General features: G+C 40.3%; 1 protein-coding gene and 1 long non-coding RNA gene across 2 annotated transcripts; one reads left to right on the top strand and one right to left on the bottom strand.

Annotated features, from left to right (window-relative positions):
* Positions 1-898: 898 nt before the first annotated feature.
* On the bottom strand, positions 899-11381 carry hyal4 (hyaluronidase 4). Its single transcript, XM_058645274.1, has 4 exons — positions 11244-11381; positions 4021-5011; positions 3048-3137; positions 899-1797 (listed from the first exon to the last, which is right to left on the bottom strand). Exons 2-4 carry the CDS (start codon positions 4975-4977, stop codon positions 1297-1299), a joined length of 1548 nt encoding a protein of 515 aa, XP_058501257.1. The 5' UTR covers positions 4978-5011; positions 11244-11381; the 3' UTR covers positions 899-1296.
* LOC131469870 (uncharacterized) lies at positions 4803-22016 on the top strand. The gene is made up of 5 exons (XR_009241842.1): positions 4803-4915; positions 5758-6021; positions 6474-6534; positions 10608-10706; positions 21128-22016. It is a non-coding gene; the product is annotated as an uncharacterized LOC131469870 (long non-coding RNA).
* Position 22017: the final 1 nt, after the last annotated feature.

Genomic DNA, 22017 nt, shown 5'->3' with positions numbered 1-22017 from the left:
CTGGAAACTGTCATGTGGAAACTCCAGCTGCCTCTTGAGTTTATTTAAAGATAAAAAGTGTGATCTCTATGCACTGATCCTCAGCTCATTATCAAGTCAACCTTTTTTTTTTTTATTGCTTAACCTGACTCACTCAACAAACACTTTTTACATGCAGTTGTTGGCCAGCTGAACAATTTTACACCAGTTTGAACTCTTATCAGCATGTTCTATGTAAAGTGCCATCACACGCATGACAAAGGAAGTGTCATGTGTTTCTCAAAAACACATTTGTTACTTTCAAACAGATCACATTCATTCTACAATAACCACCAATCTTTTAAAACGTTTCCCTTCCATTCAGCAGCAGGGTGAGTTTTGAACAAACAACTTTTTACATATTCAGAAGCAGGCTACACTTGTTTGCTTTTTCACAGTCAAAGACTGATATCACTTCCTCATCGCTATGGTAAATAGTTTAAAGTTACAGCCAGCAAGGCCATTCGTTTAACCTCGTAGAGGTCAGCCAGGCTCCTAAGATCACCTGATCAAAATATTTTAGCTGGGACTTTGTGGAACTGCCTCATGCTCAGTATGAGATCAGCTGACTCCACTGCAACTTTTAATGTGCCTTTATTAGATGGCATTAACTGAATATGTTATGATAATATTCCCTATAGTTGCTTATTTTTTTGTATGTACTGTAGTTTTATTTACATCAATCTACTAACTGTTTGGACTCAGTGCTGCTCGATTATTAATTTTGTGGGGGATTAGGGCATGTGTTTTTTTTTGTTACTCCAGTTAAAAAAAAAATCTGTACTCTTATATGTCTACATGAACTCACTTGTCCTTAAGCTTCAAAAGTGCTACAAAATTAAATAGAGAATAAATGGTTACATAGTGGTTCTCTGTGTGGCCGATTTCACAATCTGTTTATCAGAGGAGCGAATGTTTGCGACATCAGTTGAAGTAATATCCATTCAAGAGTTAATATTTTTGTGAGTCATCTTACAACAACCTGCACTGCTGGAAAGATCTGTGAACAAGACCAGACAAACCACAGGCAGTGATCCAGTTGACTGGAACTAGGTAAAAATGACTGAAACAAACTATGAACACATTAACTGACAGCAAAATAAGAAGTGTCAGCTCTGATCAACATGATGCTGCTTAGTTACACTCAAAGTCAAACAGCTACTGTACATCAAGTGTTCAATTCAACATCCAGCTTGATTTCCACACACAGCCAGCATGTTGTCAATGTGTCATCTCTACACAAGCATTTTGGAAAATAACTCCTTGAGTAAGAAAACATCATACAACTCTTTTTGTTAGAGATAAGTTCAACAGGAGCATCATCAACATCATGTAAAGACTAAAGCCTGTTTTGGTTGCGGCACTCTCGGCCGTGTCCCGTTGTTCATCCTGCTCGTACTCCCACTCTGTCCTCTTCCTCTCCTGCTCGTCCTCCTCCCCCTCCCTCCACAGCTCGTCGTCCTCCTTCACTTTGTTAGCGCTGTCGCAGCTTTCACCCTCATGGCCTTCGTAGCAGTGGCAGCGAAACCTCTCAGTCAGCAGCTGCAGTTCATGTTGGGAGTGCCACCCGGTCACAGCAAAGTCCCCATTGCCAGAGGGACGGATGTGGTAGCTGCCCCTGCTCAAGTGGAGGTAATGGGGGGCACGGGGGTCCCGGCGGACGCAGCGGCCATTCCCCTGGCACAGGAAGTCACTACAGACCTCAGCAGCTCTTGTCACATTGATGATGTACTGACCCAGGCGGTGGCTCAGGAAGGCTTTCACTTTGCTGCAGTTTGACTGTGGAAACAAAACAATACATCACAGCCATTATTTGTATGAGAAAATGGTTTGGTGTTTTTAGTGAAATAATTTATAGAATACATGATTAACAGCCTGTACTGATCTAGAAAGTTTGTGACTTGGATTTCTCAAGCAGTTTTAGACATGAACTTTGGATAAGATCATCTTCAGTAGTTACTGTAGCTGTAGACAACTGGACTTCCTTGCTTGAGTGAAGTTGAAGGCTTTTTACCTCTCATCCAAAAGGCTTCTTCAGTTCTGAAACTATCACCTGGATGACTGAGAACCTTCACAGATATTTGGATAATGACTAGTGAATTGTTGTCTGGCAGAGACAGAGGATCCCAGTGAGGGGATGGTGCCCGGATCAAGCATGCAAGAGGCAGGACACTCGCCCCTTTCACTCTTTAGCTCCTCTACAGTTTCTCCTGCTGCTGCAATGTCATGTGCACTCACTCAGACAATATGCAGAGATTTGACTAGGGAACTAGCAGGAATTGCCAGAAAATGTCCAAACGTCAGTGCATGTCTGAAAACAGGGTTCTGACAATGGGAGAAATGTATTACAGTCTTCAGTAACACTTTATCTAGCCAGGAGCCGGAATTCCACAAAGCTCTGCTCATGAGGTTAGGCTGTTTGTCTGTAAATAATCACCACCTTTGACAAATGTGTTTATGAGGTGATGTAAGTTGCAGGGAGGGAAATGCAAGCAGAAGCCAGATGATGACATTGTTGACAGCAGCTTTAACTGCCTGTGTCTGATTGTGTGTTAGTATGATGGTGAACATCAGATATATTCCAGATTAAGCTAGATACAGATAAGATAATATTGTGAGTCAGATCACAAAGCAGCGACATTCTACTACACCATGAGAATCTTGTGGGTCTCACTCAACTTTAGATTAACTTCTTCCGACATTCAAATGTCAGGCCATAAAAATATGCATCAACCTTTTTTAAAATGCTGGGAGTGGTTTCACAGCACACAGCGACCACATGATGTCAACATTCTATTGTCTGAGTATTTACAGCGGTGTTTTGTCTGGAGGCCAACACAAATCAAGGAACTTGAGGAAAGATTGTTTTTCACTGGAAAGTACACAGTCTGACTGAGACATAAAAAAAAGTTGACAACACAACAAGCACAGCCTTGATCTAATTATTCTGTGTATCAGTGCACCCTGAGCTGGAGGACATGACTTCATCTGTGACCCAGCAAATCTAAGAGCATGCCAAGGTCACCTACCCTGGATGAGGTCAAGTTCAGGTCGCCCCAGATGACGAATCCTGCAGCACCCAGAGCAGCACTTTCTCCGATGGTGTGGATCAAGTCTTTCTGCAGGAAACACATACAGCAGGTACACACATCACACCTCATAGTCACTCTAACTAACACACATCATCATGCATTTACATCTGAGGAAAAAAATGAAAGGAACACTGTTCTAGGGTTTAACAATTTGCAAACAAAATGACTGTCAAAACAAGAACTTAATGTAATACCATGCATTGTTCACTTAAAAGGAATTTATTTAGTTATAAAAAGTTGTAATTTGTCTTTATGACTATGTTCCTTGACCTGTGAACACTTTATTCCTTAGTGAAAGTCAGCATTTAGTGGCATATTTGAGGAGCTTCTCTTAGATAATACATATTCAGGAGAATGGCACAAATACAGGGACAAACTTCAAAGGAATAAACTTCCAGCCACATCTGTCACTGGGTTAAAGGTGTAATAATATACTGCTGCTCAGATTGCACCCACTAAAAGACCTTTTATGATAGGGACTCTGAATTTACTTGCAACTAGTTTTTTAGCTAAAAGACTTCATACAAGGTTAGAATTAGGACCGAGGTTAATACTAGTTAATATTGGCAGAACTCCACTGGAGTATGGCAAATATGTATTTGTGACTCCTGAGTTGCATTTCTCTGGATCACCATGAGATGGCAGTAAGTAACTTCATAAACTATGCTGTGTGTGCAAACAGATTGTTACAAACTGAATGACACGTTTGAGATATTTATATAAATAAATAAATAAATAATTTTCGTAAAAATAATCTTTAAATGTGCTGCATTACTTTGATTGTGGTTTATGAGGATTCTAGTTAAATGGAAAAAAAAACATGAATACTTTAGTTACTTTAGTAAAATGAAAAGTATGATGTCATGTGATATCAATAGTACAAACCACCAAGTAATTGTAGTAGGCTTACTGTGGTGAGAAAGGCCAGGGCCTCGTCTCTGTATCCCAGCCTCAGGTACACGTAGGTGGGAAGGTCGTACTCCTTTGAGGTCAGCGAGGCAATACGGAGCGACTCCCTGATCCTGTGCTGGGAGAAGTGCAGGTTGCTGATGCTGTTGGTGTGACTTTTCCTGATCGCCACAGAAGGAAAAAGTGCTGTGCTGCTGTTCCACAACCACACCAGCTCATCATTCCTGAGGCTTTCCAGCAGCGGGCAGAAGCCTGTGTAGTTCTGGTCATGCAGGTTGTAGTTGTGGCAGTCAGGGTAGAGGTAGAAACCCCAGAGACCATTAGGACGAAGGCGCGTCCCTAGCTGAACAGTCTTCTGCATAAAGGCTTTGGCACTTTTCTCGAACCGCCGTCGTGCCAGCTCCTCCACCTGCGCGGCTGTCACATTCACATACGCCTTGGCCGTCAGTTCCCTTGACTTTTGGCGGTAGATGTCCTTCTTGTGCCAGTTACGGCTCCACTGAGGCCTCCAGAACTCCCAGTCAATGACAGCCAAGCCACGGAAGTCTTCTGCAGGGATGAAGTGGTTGATGTCCTGGAAGGCCTTCAATAGGTGCAGGTCCAGGCTGCAGTTCTGCGGCAGGCCGCCATGCACAGCGGTTCCCTGCGGAGTGTAGTAAGGATAGTAGCCCAGACGGTTGGCATAGAAGATAGTGACATTCTGGCCTGTCCAATCAGCACGTGGGCTCCCATGGATGTGGAAGAGATGGTCAAGATTGGGGGTTATATTGTACTTGATGGTGCACATGTCCAGCGGAGCATTCCAGGCGGCGATGAAGGGCTTTCTGCTGATCAAGGGCAGCTTGGCAGGTTTCTGACCAAAGACGGTGTGGAAGAGCAGGAGCAGCCATGAGCAGGTGAGGGCAACAGGTACAACATGGTGGGAGGAGGATGCTCCGCCCACTGACACCATAGGCATCCTGGGTTTTCAGAAGGAGCTGCTGTTAATCATCCTGAAGAGAGAAACAGAGAGGATAGGAGGGGAAAGTTTTTATTTTGAACTGATATAATTGGCATTTTATCTCTTCCAATCTGTAATTTATAAAAACAAATCTATATATGTAGAACAGGATTATTAATTTTAATTAATTTTAACAAAGAACAAGATGCTAAATGTCCCTAGAAGGTTATTGATACTTCTTGGCCATATGCTGGTTAGATGCCATTTCTGGCAATTATCAACCCTCCACAAATTATGTTATAGGTCAAATCACATATTGGCCAATGATCTATTTCTTTAAAAGTTTTAAAGTTTTCTGAAGCTCATTTAATTTCATTGATTATGATTAAGCAATGAACTAGTCAAATGTTCTATTTACTAGTTTGTTTGCACAGTTAAACATCCCTTAGTATGATAATATTCTAATATTAGTGATCATAAGCATTACAGTGGATTAAGCATGGCAAATATTTGTGTTATGGTTTTCTTTTCATGTTTTTCCACTTTGCTCTGCCCATCTGTTTTAGAGACAGCAGACAGTGTTTGATTTATGTCATATGTACAACACATTTCAATCAAATTCTGAAAAAAAAAGTTCCTGTGAACAATGTTCCTGTGATATTAAATCAAAAGTAAACTGAGAAGCAGTAACAACAAAGTCTATCAGAACATATTTTATATATGAAATATTTTGTATATAAGTGTAAGTATATTTCAACTTTGACACTCGGCTCTCGGCTCATTTCCATGGCTCTCCAGGGTCAGAGGTCACTGAGAGGAAGTCACTTGACACCCAGGAATTGGAACGATCATTTCAGCTGTACAGGCTGTCCACAGCTAGCCTTCCTCTGACCAGAGCTGAAGCCTCAGGCCACAATGACAGGCTTCCCTGCCAAATGTCTCAGTGAGGTTCAGTGTTTGCTGCGTCTCTGCATGGCATACTCAGCTGGTTGAACCAGACATCCAATCAGTGGGTAGACACAGGCGGACAAATCTTTTCAGTCTGTGTTTTTTTCTTCATCAGTGAGTACAACTGAAGTGTTTACGTATTATACTGCCAGCCAAGTCTTAGAATTGGAACAGAAAGTTTTGACTTGATATTCATGAAAGGCAATCTTATTTACCTGGCACATAATTTAAATTTTAAAAGTGATAAATACAAAGGTTTCAAACTTATCAACTTGTATCCTGTGTATTGTAGTTGATTTATTCTCAGATTTAAAAAAAACAACCCATATCTGTTATTATCTGCCACTTAAAAGTGATTGTTGCTTTATTTTGACGTTACTCACCATGTGCTTCTATTGTTGCATCACTTCCTGTTTTTTTTCCCTTGTTTTCTGGCTTTTGAGATTGTTTTCCCACACCTGAAATGTTTGAGCTGTGTATACATATCCATCCACCCCCTTGTGTATTTAGTCTCAGTGCTTCTGCTACTCTTATTTTGTTTTATTCTGCCCTCTTGTGTTCCTCAGAGTATTTTCTGCATTTGGATTTTCTGCCTGCTGCCGACCAACCAAACCAACAGTTGCATGGGTAGGACTGTTTTTTTTTTGTTTTTTTTACGCTTTAAATTCTATTCCTGCCATTGTCCTGTGTCTCCATTGTGGGAAGAAACTGAACGAACAGCAATCTCAAAGTCTATCACAGTTAATCTAGTTATCACATCATGTTGTCTTGATCACACCTCTATAAATCATCAATGAATTTAAAGTTTAGGTTATTTCAATTCCACATAAAACATGATTCTGTGTGAGCAGGAAACCTGAAGCATAATGTGTAAAATGAGGGAAAGAGATAACTATATTGAATATTACTATAATTGAAAATTCAGATTAAACTTTAGATTGCAGTGTGCACTGTAATTACCTGATAAGCCTTCAACAACATTTTCACAGTGTTCACGGGTACAATCCACACCAGTAACTCACCTTTTACAACACATACCAGCATTTTCAAAAATGGCACCATAGGATGCACACATTGTTCTAAAGAATAATTAGAAATTAGAAATTGCTTGCAACAATATTTATAGGTAACCAGGGTGTTGTTTATGGTGAATTGTGTATGGTTGCATTGAAATGTGTTTCCTTTGTTAATCATCCTGCCAGTCTTTTCCTGTTGGCATGGAAATAATTTATTGGGAATGTACTGCACTGTTGCAGTGAATGTATATAAGTATGTACGGTGGGTTTGAGCTGAAACCACTTCCGAAGTCTGGCAGAGAGCAGAGCAGACATGATTTTAACTGTGATGCAGATGTTTCTGATTATGACCTAGTTTTAACTTGCTTTTTGCCTGTTTAGGTTTAACACAACTGACACAATTAAAATTAATTAAAATGATTAAAATTCCTCACTGTAGGTTGATGTTCTTTGAACTTGAAATCTGATATCTGACCAGCTATTCTGAAAGACAACTGTTTAAAGGGGTAGACAACATATTTTCAGTCATCAAGTCAGTGATCTGAGAGACTTGTGTGCCACCTCTAGCCTCAGTAGCCTTAAAGAAATTTACTCTGTGACAATAGACTGTGACCAGTAACAGGGCAGTTCAGAGTTCTTATTGGCTGTTCTACTGTCCCTTTGGTGGAAGAGTCACTGTTTCAGTATTTGCAACAACTGCCGATGCTGCAAAACAACATAAACAGGGAATAAAAAAAAGGAAAGAAATGCAGTTCAATCAATGTGCACCACAATCCCTAAAACATTATTTTAACAACCTCAACAATCAATTTATTCCTGCCGAAATTGAGCTCTAACTCACCTTTCATATCAAAGCACACAAGGTTGCTAGACAGAGAAAAACATAACATACTTCAACACAACTCATGCTGTTGTGTTTCAGGGAAGCACTGTCTCCTGGAAATCTGAAAGAAACCCCATAATGGTCTGATTGTAGAGTAACTTAAAGGTAATCACAGGCATAAAAAAACACAGTTTAGGTCAACCTGGAAGCATAAACCAGATTATAGCCTTCAAGTGCTCCCATTGATTGTTCTTATCATGATAGCAGCTGGAGGGGGCAGGCTAACATTAAACACTCCGAAGTGCATGTTTAAAGTTTGGCTCTGTGTCAGAGAGAATTATTTATCCAGAGGAGCTTGGAGCCGTGGGCTGGTCTGGCATCGATTAAGATAAGAGTTTGTTGATGTCTGTGGTTTTTGTGGAGTGGCTCAACTCATTCAACAAATACAAGAAAGAAGGAAAGAACCTCTAATTGTCAGTGTCTCTGGTGGAAAACTGGGGTGAATTTGAACCACAGCTGTCTAAAGTTTGGACAGTTCCTTTGCCTCTCAGGAGCCTCTATGAACCAATCAAAGACACGGGGCAAAGGTCAAGCGGGCGAAACAAGACAGGGATGTTTTTAAACCACCTGGTACTTCTGTGTTACTCTGCCCATCTTATCAAAACTCGACTTCTGATTTTGTGTTGTTGTGGTCATGTGAGGACCAAAGACATTTTATTGTTGGTACATGGAGGATTGTATTGCTGTATGGCCTCAATAACCTCAGCAACCTTGAAGGATCTCTCAGTTTCAATATGAAACAATTTGTGGCCAAAGAAAGCATTTTGGAGTCAAGGGTAAATGAAGTCTACTGTTTGACTGAGGCTTTTCTAAGACGATAGAAAGAACCAGAACAGTAAGCACATTCAGAGATGCCAGGAGAGGAAGAGGCAGTCCCCAGGTTTGATGTTTGGGAATCCAGCCGAACCCCTGATGGCAGGCTGAAGGCCAGAAGCCAAAATAACAGATTTTCTCACATGTACCATCTGCCATTTAAATACTGTATGTTCCAACACCAACACCAAGTCACAATACTACTGAGTGAGTCCGATTCTGACTCTGTGAAAGCATTAAATGCCATTAAAGCAATAAAAATATCACACTCCTCTTATGATACTTTAACAGGCCCCTAACTACAAATCGTAAATAGATACCTGCAAGATGTATACTTCTGCTTCTGAACTGGTTTACTGGAAGTAGAGGAAAATGATGGTATTAGAAAAGCCATACTAATTCACATAACTGCTACCGGTTGTAGAGCGTTGATAATCATTTAAAATCCAGTGAAGGCAGCAGCTACATATCTGAGCACAATTTTACTGCCCACAAAGACTCAAATGACTGTGTATGAAAGAGTTCATCCACCAGTTTCAATTGAGTGTTTGGTAGATGTTCCACATCAGGCTTCAACACACAGAGAGGGGCCCAAGTGATGCTTCAGCTAAAAACAAACTACTGAAATCCTCTAAACTCTCTTGAACTGCCCAGAAACATGACTGCATCACGACTGTCCATTAGTTGAACACAAAGCTGGTTGCACTATGTTAACCAGAGCAAAGAATTCAACAATCATTCATAGCGACCTAATGTGGTCATGATTCATGTTCCTCACACAAGAGCCTGAAAACAAAAACCAGAGAGTAGGAACCACCAAGACTAAAATCTTTCCACTGGGCTGAGCCAAAGCTAATCCAGAGCCTGGTGAGTGCTGAGGCTCCAGAAATCTCTCAGTTTGGGGTGTATCTGTTAGATGAAGAAAACAGATGGATGATCTCAGAGAGAAGCAGAAAATAAATATTTTTTTTCTACGCAGATTCTCATATTATTCGAAAAGAGCCTCCTGACTGCATGAGGATTGTTGTTTATTCTAAGCCTGTAATCTCTCCAGGCTTTGTATCACAATCTTGGAGTGGTACCCATTCATAGTGACTTCCTGCTGGGTTCTGTGAAGGGTAGCGACAAAGTGGCAACAGTGCAAAATGTCTATTAAGAAAGGAGATGGAGAATATCTAAGCACAGTTATTTAAAAATAAATATATATATATATATATATATATATATATATATATATATATATATATATACATATGAAGGTCTTCACTTTATGCATAAAGGAGCAGGTGCTTCTCATCAGAGCTTGTGTTGTTTTGTCTTACAATAAGCATGTGAAAAAAATCATAGATATCAGATGAACACTGTCCTCCTCTTTATTGTGTTGGATACAGAGTACTGGAGTTCCTCTGACTTCTAATGACTCACCATTTATCTGCAAAAACTGCCTCCTGGTGGTCAAGAGAGACACTTGGTGAAAGGAAGGCTTACTGGTGATAAATCAAAATGCCATTATACTGTGGAATTATTGAATTAGTTGATGTCACAATGACACGTTTAAGGCAAGACGTCTTCTTCAGCTTTAAGATATGAGGAAGCCATTTTCTGCAATGAATTTTTTCATTAAGGCACACGGCCACCACTGGTTAGAATTAGTGTCAATATGCATATTGAAAGACACTTTTACAGATTTCACAGATTCTTCACAGAATAAACATATACTAAGTGCAACATTTTACAGTGTGAAAAAGAATGTTGTCCCACAAAAGCTGTAATAATAATTTTTACAAAAGCTGTAAAAATAATTGTTTCAAAATGAGCCGAATAAAGGATATTTAAAAAAATTTCTTTTCTTCTCAACAATATCACTTTGACTTCTTGTCATCAGCTACCAAACATGGCATAATTATCAATGTCTGCAAGTGTCTCATATACTCTGCATATCATTACAGCTGTTTTCTCCCTTTCCTTCTGTTGCCGTTTCACTACAGAACTTTAGGCTGAGTCCTGATCAAGACTCCCAGCTCAGCGTTTGATCTTTAACCCCAGACACTGTGAGAAGGGCAGACAACAACAGGATCCTGTAAACAGTAAGGAACTTTTTATAGCTGCCTCTGTTTAACTTTGATCCTCAGCGTTCTCGGTGACGTCCCTCGAAAAACCATGACCTCCTGTGTTGTCAGGTTTTCTGACTATTTACAGCAACGTGTTGTGAGTCATCAGCTGAGTGACCAAAATGAGAACTTTAATGTCCACGGCTCAACTCGTGCAGCGCTTTGGAAAAACAAATGCAACTGCAAGTTGCACTGCACTGCTGTGTGTCCGATTCCTACATAACAAAATTGTTCTGCTTGTTGTGAAGGGGATTGTTTTAAGAGTGAGCCAACATTCCTGGCATGACAGGACAGTACCACCCCTTCCTTCCCCTTCCTACAGCACCCAAAACAGATGCTGAACACCATGTGCTCTTACACCCAGGGGTGCCGCCTCCCTAAGGGTTGAAAAAAAATACACCTCATCTCTGTGATGTAAAAGAAAAGATGCTCTAAGTAAAGATGACTTCTCTATTTTAACCAGGTTACAATAAAACAGCTGGGTAGGCTTGTTACCTTATTATAACAGCTCACCTGTAGATGCTGCACATCACCCAATTAGTAAGCAGTTCCGTGTGAAGGTAGGTGTCATGGTTCATTCATGGTGTCCCTCAGCAGCATATGGCCATCAGGCCTGCATTCATTCTGTCAGTCTGAAACACAAGCAGGGCATCCACACATATATACCAGCCCAGAGAGGAGAAGAGAGGGAGGAGAAAGCATCACGACCACAACACAGTGATTAGAGAGCAGGGAGGGAGGGTGGCGAGAGACATAGACACATAGTGAAGAGAGAGAGGGAGAGAGAGAGAGAGAGAGAGAGGGGGCGGGGGAGTGTAAATCCCAGTGAGTTAGCTGGGCTCCTCTGAGGTCTGATCCTCTCTGGAGGAAAAGTCTCAACTCATCCACTTAATCAGAATCAGACTAAAAGACAGACATAAACACACGGTTGTCAACAATTGTAACTATAAGTGTGTGTGTGTATGTGTTCTTATATGGGTATCTTTGTGAGGACCAAAAAACTTAAGGAGAGGTGAGGACATTTTGGCTGGTCCTCAAATTCTGTCAGCCCTTGAAAGGGCTTTTTAAGCTTAAAGACTTTGTTTTACATTTAGGGTTAGAATTGGGTTCAGTTTAGGCATTTAGTTAAGGTTAAGGTTGGGGTAAGGGACTAGGGAATTCATTATGTACTGTATGTGAGTATCCTCAGTACGAATGCTGCACAAATATGTGTGTGTTTGTGAATAAATAATATCTTCCCCCAGACTTGGCTAACCCTTCAGGTGAGCCCGCAGAGCTCGCTGAAAGGACAACTCTAGGTTCACATTCCAACCATTATTTTTCAACATTCATTTCGGTATCCCACTACCTCACCCTGGATAATTCATTAACCTTAAGTTTGCTGCAGTCTCACTTCACTTGGGTAGAAGCTGTTGTGCTTGCACCTTCCCTCTGTCAACTGTGATGTAACAACCCATCAATCTGTGTTGAGCTTATAGGCTTGAACCAACATTGTGGGAACTTTACTGTGGGTTAAAGTATTACGCGTTCTTTCATACTGAAAACTTACACACTACAGCTTTAAAATAACATTAATAACAGTAAGCCAGGGCAGAAAAGTGAATCAAGATCAAGTAAGATGGCAAAGACACGAGAGGAGGCAAACACATTTATACTTTTTCAATGCTGAGCTTCAGCTGAAATGAAGCACAAATAATTTTCAGCTTTTATGAATTTATTTGATATTGATGCTGTCAAATATAATAGCTATGTTAATGTCTGAAAAAAGAGGGAGGGGAATCTTGATTGATGGGTTTCTCCAGCTCATCACCTGTTGATATTGATGGTGTCAGTTTAGCTCAGGTAGGTGTGTGTGTGTCTGTGTGTCTGTGTGTGTCTGTGTGTGTCTGTGTGTCTGTGTGTGTGTGTGTGTGTATGGGAAGTTGCAACAGGGTAGGCAAAGCAGGCAATTGCCTGGGGCCCCGACGTGAACTTTCATCACCGCTCATTCTATGCAGTCACTCAGTCTCAATATTGTTGCTACCACATAGGGAAATAAAAAGCTCAAGTTAAATCAAATCAAGTCCAGTCAAAGTATGAAACAGGACACAAAGCCCAGTGTTCTGTGTGAAAGTCCTCTGTTTGATCCATCCATCCACCACAACTGGAAAGCCTTAAAAAGCCTCCAACTTTTAGATCTCTTTCTTTTTCTTTTCTTTTTTTTGAAGATTTAATAGATACAAGTTCTGTTTCGGGGTAGTGTTTAGCACTCTTGCCTTTGCAGCTAGAAGACCCAGGCTCGCAATTTCTGCAAGTTTGCATGTTCTCCCATTGTGTGTGTGGGTTTTCTCCGGGATCTCCAGTTTCCTCCCAATTGGAAACTCTAAATTGACCGTAGGTGTTAGTGTGAGACAGGATGGTTGTTTGTCTCCCTTTGTCAGCTGGGATTGGCACCAGCGCCCCCCACAACCCTCATGTGGAGGATAAATCAGTAGGAGATTAATGAATGAATGAAGTTCTGTCTTTGGAGTCTTTGAAGGTGGAGGTGCTATAGTCATCTTATATTGAGTTATCCTGAAACAAACTGCATTTCTGTGCAGTCTGCACCAGTGACTATAGTTTCATAACAACACTTAATCTGTAATTTTGTTTAAGAAATCCCATGCTACTCTGTCACTTTCATACCAATTAAATAAGTAAAGACACATAAACTTAACCCTGAAGGAACAGGAAATCCTCAGGCTCTGAGAAGCTAGTATCTTCATCTACATGTATTATTATTTTTTTAAATTTCTATTCCCAAGAGCAGAGTGTCACTCTGCTGATTAAATGACATGACATGTGGACCCAACACTTGAACCCAGCCCGAGCAGAGATGCCAGTGGTTAACCATGCATATTTACAACCAGAAGACAAAAGTCACAGTGAACTAGATTGCTGCAAGTCTCTTTTTTAAAATATACACATGGATTTTCCCTTCTTTAACTGTGTGTTTTCATATGTGTAATACAGTATGCTCATCTAAACAGCATTCACAGATTTCCATCTGTGGCATAGAGATGCAGCATAGTTTGTATGTTTAAATGGTACACAGCCATGGAGAATATATTATTATAGGAGAAACTTGACTCGCTCTCACTGCATCAGTAGAAGTTATGTTTATTAACTTCTAAGATACTCTGTGTTCATTCTTTGTGAACTAAGAACATCAGAGAGCTAAAACGCTCAAAGTACAGATTCACAAACTGGAAACTTTTTTTTATGTAATGACCTTCATAAATTTGATTCTTTCAACAGACTTGTAACACAGCGTTTTGTAGAATTCCAAACTTGGATACAGGCTATTCGAGAGGTCATCTGATGACTTTAAACAAAAATAGGCCATCCATCTGGAACAGTCGGATCATGGAGGGATGACATGAAGTTTCATGATGTTTGCAGGACGGCTACATTTCTGTGACCACTAGGCTTATGTACCACATACAACACTATGACCTTAGACTCACATACAGCAGTCAGCATGTGTGTCCACATCCAATGTCTAAATATTTGTCTGATTAAAAAGCAACTGCTTTCTTTGTTTAATCTTCCAACACATCATAAGCACCCATACAAAAGTTTGTGTTTTAGGCTAAAGGTTGAATTTGTAGCCTTGCACATTCTGAACAAGGAGTTTCCTTCAGTTGTGAGGGATTGTGGGTATGCATGCATGACATTCAAACACGGAGGAATTCACGAAGACCTCGTGAATTCCTCTGTGTTTAAACTGTAATGTTGGGCAGCAACATCTCCATGACTGAGGTTTACTTTGTGAACATGCAAATAAATTGCATGGACAAAGGCCTTCACTTTTCCAGAAATGTCCTCCCTTTACCAAACATGTCTGCAATTTCCACTGGGTCTTCACTCTGATGGACACAAACGCCAGTGAGTGCACACACACACACACACACACACTCTTCTTACCTCCAATCATTTGTACAACCTAACCAAAACCTAATCTCATCCCTAACCTTAACCATAACCAGTTAATACCCAACCCTAACCTAACCACAATTCACCTTACCTCTATCATTAACCAGTTCTGAAGAAATTAGATACTGCTTCATTGGGATGTTGTGGTTTTGGTCCCCATGAGGACTACTGGTAAGATCTGTGTTAATGCCAGAAAAGGTCCTTAAGCGGTAACAAATAGTGTTTATTTTTAGTTATATGGTTTTATCTTGGAGTTGAAAATTGCTCATTTGGTGCAGTTTTAAAAACCAGAGTCATTAAAACGGTGATACTTTAATTCTAGGGCTTCACTTTGCTAATTAATACTAGTCCACTTTTGAGATCACTGCCCTCTAAGGTTAAAAAACAAGAGTGACACTGGTTTGGTGTAAATAACAACTATAATTAATGCAATTTTTAGTGTTACATTTGTATCAATAATAGTCAAACACCAGCTACTCCGGCGTGGTGTGAGGGGGGCCCCCAAATCAAATTGAGCTTTGGGCCCCACAAAGGCTTGGGCTGGCACTGACAAGCACACACACACGCACACACACACACGTTGTCTAACTTATACATAATGATCTGATAAATGCCACCTCAGAACTCAGACTCAAAAACCACTTTTGACTGATTTCTTAACACCTCGTGTGCATGTGAGCGAAGGCAACCACATTCCCACAGAGGGTGGAGTTTATGTGTGTGTGTGGATTCCATTGGTATTTGGATTGTGGCCGGGCCTCCAGATTAATTTCCATCACCTCCATAGATGAAAGGCCCGCTCTGCATCTATATGAATCCCCCTTCCCCCCCACCCTTGCCTCCCAACCCAACCACTCGCTCTCCCCTGCACGGAAACCTCCGTGTCCTCAACTGTGGTGGTCAGAGACGTCTCATGAACATATGGAGTGTGTTATGAAAAAGTCTGGGCTCAGACAGTGTGGATCCCTCCGCCGCTGTAATGGCCTCAGCTGTAATGAGGCATCGAGTTGCCCGGAAAGGAAGCGATGGATCGGGGTCGGTCTACGTTCAGTGCATACCACATATGATATGAAAGGGTTTAAGCACAAAATGAGCTGATTTTCATCTAGGAAAAACTTGCATGGCGCCTGCTCCTGCCTGCTGTGTGTAAAACGACGGCAACAGAAATTAAATTTAAGAGAACAGAAACTGGAAACTGATTTTGGTGGGTGCTACACATGAAGGTCATCATTCCTTCATCATGTGGACTAATTTAACTCTTTAGTTTAAATGGTCATTTTCACATTTTTCATTTCTTTCCTGCCTTTGATTTCTTTGAATTGGAAATGAAATGTTTCTCGTCTTTCCTTTTTTTAGAGTAAAATCTTCTTGTCTTGTGTTCTTCCTCCACTTCCTCGTTGTTAAACTCCCACACATATTCAAAGAAGTGTTATGTCATAGGTTTACAGTACAGCACAATTATCGTGTCCTGTTTAAAAACATTAACATACCTCTTTTCCCCTGGGTTCTCTGGTGTTTATATCTGATTATCACATAATTGAACATAATTGTATTCATCTCAGGCAGTCCACTGTGGCTCGGACCTTTTTAAGAGCTAAGGCATAGAAAGGTTCTTTTTCGTTAAGTCTTGCCTCTTGCCAACCATCTTGAGTCCTTTTTCATCTGGTCAAAATAACGTCATTATCACTTGCTAGTATTGTCTGCAATAGAAAGAAATATAATCTGCATTCAGATGCATGTCAAAAAAAAACTCTGCAACAGAGACAGGTTTTATTAGCTCCGATCAGCAGTAATATAAACACAGTATCCAGGTGAACTTGGTGATTGCATCATCTGCGTGAACTTCTTTATTTTAGCTCTTGTTGCACAGTCTACACCTTTTCCAGCATGAAGATTTAAGAAGTGTGAACACAGACGATCTCCATAGTGCTTTCTTCTGTTGTGTGTTGTGCACTGACTCGTTAGAGGGGAAAAAACAGATTATGTTTATTATGCTTATGCTTATTCTCTTGCTAATCATCTTTGGCTCCTCCCACCACAGCACTTTGGCTGTTATAAAGCTGATGATTGGCTCCTGAGAGGAAGGTGTCATACGTCTTATGTGTCAATGGCATTGTCTCGTCTTGTTCATGTCTCACAGCGTTGTCTTCTCTCTGCGGTTATGGACGCATTTTAAAAAGACATGAGGGCCCAGTGGTCAGCAGGAGCTGGCGTCCTCTCCTTTTCCAGTCTTGTGGTTTATTTCATGTCAGTGAATTTCTCAGGCTGTGTGTTTTGCTGTCTTTTCTTCTTTTCTTTTTTTTTCCCAACCCACAATCATATTATTGTTTCTGATGCCATCCTCACCCAGCAACCTAACTTTGCATTTTATGACCCTCAGGGAGCTTCACTGAGTTGTTGTGTTGATGTAGGATTAGGATCTGAGCAGTGGACTGCGTTCAAAATCAACACACTGATGCCAAGCTTGTGTTTTTACTGGAGGGGGAAACTTTGACTCACTCTGAACTGAGTTTCTTCTTGCATTGCTACACAAACTTTTAGAGTATTTGGCAAATTTGTAAGTAAGGTTGTAATTTGTGTTTTCATTTTAAAGCCGGTCTGATCATTTCAACTTTTTATTCTTACACCTAGAGGATGATGCCAAATTACCTGTACATTTTCAGAAACTTTCCATGTGAACTTTAGTTCAGGAATGTATGGTACTAATGTATGCTAATCAACGAGAATTAACTAGATATTTTATAAATATGTCATATATAAATATTTTGTTTTGTCAAAAGCAGACATGCATGCAAAATGATTCAAATAAAAAAAAAACATGACGCAGATTCATTTGTGAGAAAAACTTTATCAGTGCTAATTAATTCATTGAACAAAAACCAAAAACATAGATCAAATAACTACCTCATAATGTCATCAAAACCTACTTGATTTTATGTAATCCTTGGGCTACAATTTGGGGCTTCAGTAGTCCAGGTTTCTAGAAATCATCTGTGATGTCATGTGATGGAGGAATGCACAGTGCATGTAGGGGGTGTGGCCTCAATAGCCCTGCAGTGTGCTCTGGGCCTGTAATTGAGGAGTAGCATTGATAGTCAACTGTATTTGCATCAAATCTGGTTGTTTTAGCCAAGACTATGCTACAATATATTATTTACCAACTATGTTTAAGTTCTTTTTGTGGATTTGTGTAATTTTGCAACCCTAAAACTAATCACTGCCAGTTCATTGCAGGCAGTTGTTTATGTTTTAGTATTTTGTGAGTGTTGTGGTGTCTAAGTGTCCTTGAGCAAGGCACTGACCCTCAAAATGCTCCTGTGAATGGTTTTGAATGTGAAAAAGCATTAATGTGTGTGTTAATTGGTGCACAGTATAAACTGAAGTATAAATCACTTTGAGTGGTCATTGAGATAATGAGATATACAAAGTATTTGTGTGATAGGGTCTGTAATCTGTCTTTGGAACAAATTACAACACTAACTGCATGCACGCAGCAGGTCCAGGTTGAAGAATACAGGGCTCTGCATGCATGTAGGCAAAAAGCAGGACGGAATCTAATATGATCATTCTCACTCTTGTTGGCCACATGTTGGATATAAATCTGATCTAGAACCACATACCAATCCTATCAATGGAAAGAAAAATCAGATGTGAGTCACTTGAGCCTGGTAATCTGAATGTAGCCTCACACTCTTCAGCTTTATTGACGTTTTCCAGTTAGTCGTCAGTCTTTGCTGACAGAGTCGGAAGTGGAGCCGATTTGATGTATGTCTTTTTTCCACCTGTGGCTGTTTTTGAGGTGAGACATGAGTCGTGAGTGTTTAGACCTCCTTAATTGTTTGTGTACACAGGTCAGAAAAGTGTTTAGCTGCCTCCTCCCGAAGTCTGTAATCAACAGATACAGAGCTGATAAACAGGCAGTCACAACTGCAGACAATACCCAGTCCTTTCATACAAACCTTTGCCGTACACCTTCTGTGTTGGTTGACTTTATTAATCTGCGCCTTTCAATCCGTTTGAAAGATTCAGGGATTTTGTCCAAGAGCTCAAGGAATATCAAACAGGTATTAGTCAGATCTACTAACACGTGGGTAATTATGACTCAGTGGAAAATAGATTAGGCCTCACTAACTCTTTAATTGGCTACAAAAAAAGCAAAGATAGTGCTGAAATCCTTTAAAAGCTCGGGTCAATTTCATCAACACTGTCTTTGTTCAGTTCAGCACAGAACAAATACACGTCAAGTCTCTTCAGCTTCACCGTTGAGCTGAAGAGTGACTGCTGCAGAGTGACTGCTGACACTGCACTGCAGCTGATTATGGTTATTAGTTCAAGTAGAGTTTCAAACTGAAGCGTTGAGGTTTGTAAAATTGCAGGTGTTTGGTTTCTGTCTATTTAAGACACATTGGATGATAAACCTCGGCAGTTTGTTTGATGAAGTTGATACAGTGAATGGCGTACTTAGAAAGTCGACTCTTTAGATGTGGTCATGCGAGAACAGGAAACAAATTATTTTGTGATATAACTTTCAGTGACGGTGATCATTTTCTCTGTTCTCGCGTTCTCAGGTTTAATTGAGAGTCACTACAGATGCCACAGGTGTTTACGTCCTCGTCTGCCGATCATCATAATCTGATAATGACCACAAACAGAAACATGCTGGCAGAAATATTCCGCCAAGTCAGCTTCTGCTCTGCCAGACTAACATTTAAGAACTTTGAATGTGGCTCAGATGTTCAGTGTGTGCACAGGATCAATCCTGATGACTGCAATGATCATAAGCCATTTTTTCTAGCCACTGTAAATGACATAAATGCTTGTTAGTGGGATTGAAGTCAACTCCAGGCATTTTACGTCACTCAAAGACTTTTCTTTTGTCTAAAAATCCCACTCACTAATTTCCCCTCCTACTCCTACATTTCTATGTATAGGATGGTATAGTGAGCTCATTAACTTAACATCCGTTTTTTTAGTTTTATGTGATCAAATGCTTTTGTTTCTTCAATCGACCTCCTTGCAGGATTCTTTTTCAGTTGCTTTGATCTGAGAGCTGCATATTGTACTGTTATTTATTACTCTAACAGTACTATATGTATTATATGAACCTGCAACAGTGTAATCATGAAAAAAATAGCTTGTAGATGTCAAAGCTTGTAATCCTTTTTTTGTCCACCATCTACCTACATTGAATAAAAAAAATACAGACATGCGTACAAACACACATTAATGTAGTTCCATTGATTTTAGTAACAAAAGGTGATCATTTAGCAGAAACCACCAACACTAGGTGCCAAAAACTGTATCAAGGTGCACTTAAAACAATCAGGTCACTTCATTGCCCTCTTTAATCCACAGTTGAGTTCCAGATTTTTTTTTTCATCATAAATGTCCATTAGCAAAATAATCTCTCACCTCTTAGAACAAAATTTGCCAGCCGGCCGACCCTCCCTTTCTCATGGGACAAACACAGAGACTATTGTTTTGTCATTTTGGTCATGTGACCTGCCGCAGCTCGATGGCAACTCATTTGACGTGCACTGTCTCCACCAGACTGCGTCTACACTCAGCAGCCTGATGAAGTACTGGCTGTGTTGTCAGCTTCATTACAGTCATTATCCCAAATGAAACAAATGACACAGACCGTAAAATAACCAAAATGTCTCAGGGACTGTGTTGATTTACTGATTTTTCTTATGAGGTTTTAATAGATGACATGTGTTTAGTTTGTGCTCCAGCTCCTCTCTCTACTTTTTCCAGCACTTTGCTGTTCAACATGTACAACACTCAATGCTGTTGCTTCTTCGTTTATGCGAAATCTGTAATTATGCAATGCCTTTGCTTATTTAAAAAAAAAAAAAAAAAAATCCTGAAGGAATCATCTTGTTATGTTCAAATAGAGCCAGTAGATTCTTCAATTGTGTGTGAAATTTTACAAGATAATTCCTCCATGCATCTCTTTTATCCAGGCTGTAAACAGACACTGGCACATAAAGAGTTCCACTGCTTAAATAATGGCTGAATGTCAAAGAAAAAGACAAATTTGACTTCCTTGTATGAAAAACCTAGTGCATTTTCAAAGTGTGGCTGAAACTGACATTTCCCTAAACCCATCATCTCTGCAGCAATTATCCAAATTATCTCTAAGCAACAGTTTGCCAGGAAGGCAAACCTGCCTGCATGTGTGTTAATGTTGTTCACTGGGCCGTAGTAAGAGCAATAATTGCTATTTAAAGAGTTTGGAGGGTGTTGTCTTTTTATTAGACTTTCCAGACAGTGACTGTCATATATCCTTTCTTTCTTTCTTTCTTTCTGAATAACACTTTTCCATGTTTCTTCTTCCAGCTTTTACAGCAAACAAGGCTGACTGAAAATCTCTAAGCCTACACAAAATAGCAGTGAAGACTGATAAACTGGATGCAAGTGACCTATGATTTCCTTCATAGGGTGCCTTCACAGCTTGAAACAATGAAGAGTGAAGCTGCTTCTAAAGTCATCTGATGTGGCATGGGCCCCTGATCCCGTTGGACGACTCGGATGAAAACAGAGACCTCTGGGATACCTTCTTATGATGCTGTCATCACATGGATGCACATGGATAGTGTACAAATGTTATGGTGAGTACAATGGTTTGAGGAATTTCTGTGAATGTGTTTTCCTGTGAAACTGCTCCAAGGTCATGAATCTATCATGCATTGGTCTATGTGTAGCTACTCTATGGACCCTGGGTGAATTCTGTACACCGTGCCTTTTCCTAGAAATGTTGTCTCACAGCAAGGTCACCTTTTCGAATCCCGGTTTGAACGAGGGTCTTTCTGTGTGGAGTTTGCATGTTCTCTCCGTGTGCATGTGGGTTTTCTCTGGGTACTCAAACTCCAGGTTAATTGGAACACTCTAAATTGATTATAGGTGTGAGTGTGAGAGTGAATGGTTGTTGGTCCTGTGATAGACTGGCAATCTGTCCAGGGTGTGCCCAGCTGTGATTGGTCCGTCCACATGGTAGCATCATGTCTCCACCTACAGGCAAATCTGCCCGCTTCTTCTTTGTCACCACCATTTTTGAATGGTATTTAGCAAACATTGATGTAATTAAAGGTTGATTGAAGTCCATGGCCATTTTCTTGGCCAGGACATTTACATGACTTTTCTCCTTCCCATAATAAACACAAAAAACTGTTGTAGAAAGAGGTTAATGCCAACTCTTGGGTGTTTGAAGTAAGCGGGGCCACCAGGTGGACAAAAAGCACCAAGACAATGGAATTTAACATGGTGGGACAAAAATCTATTTTTTCTACAGACCATTCTGTTGTTTAGTTACTTTTTGGTCCTAATATGT

This window comes from Solea solea, chromosome 12, assembly GCF_958295425.1.
Source record: "Solea solea chromosome 12, fSolSol10.1, whole genome shotgun sequence".
NCBI classification, from domain to species: Eukaryota; Metazoa; Chordata; class Actinopteri; order Pleuronectiformes; family Soleidae; genus Solea; species Solea solea.
This window is presented reverse-complemented; position numbering and strand designations above follow the sequence as displayed.

What these genes read in the sequence shown, in the direction of transcription:
- hyal4 (XM_058645274.1), bottom strand. Translation starts at nt 4,977, where the DNA reads ATGCCTATGGTGTCAGTGGGCGGAGCATCCTCCTCCCACCATGTTGTA. An exon ending in CCCTGGCCTTTCTCACCACA is followed by an intron (nt 3,138 to 4,020) that starts GTAAGCCTACTA and finishes TGTTTCCTGCAG; the next exon opens with AAAGACTTGATCCACACCAT. An exon ending in TGAACTTGACCTCATCCAGG is followed by an intron (nt 1,798 to 3,047) that starts GTAGGTGACCTT and finishes TTGTTTCCACAG; the next exon opens with TCAAACTGCAGCAAAGTGAA.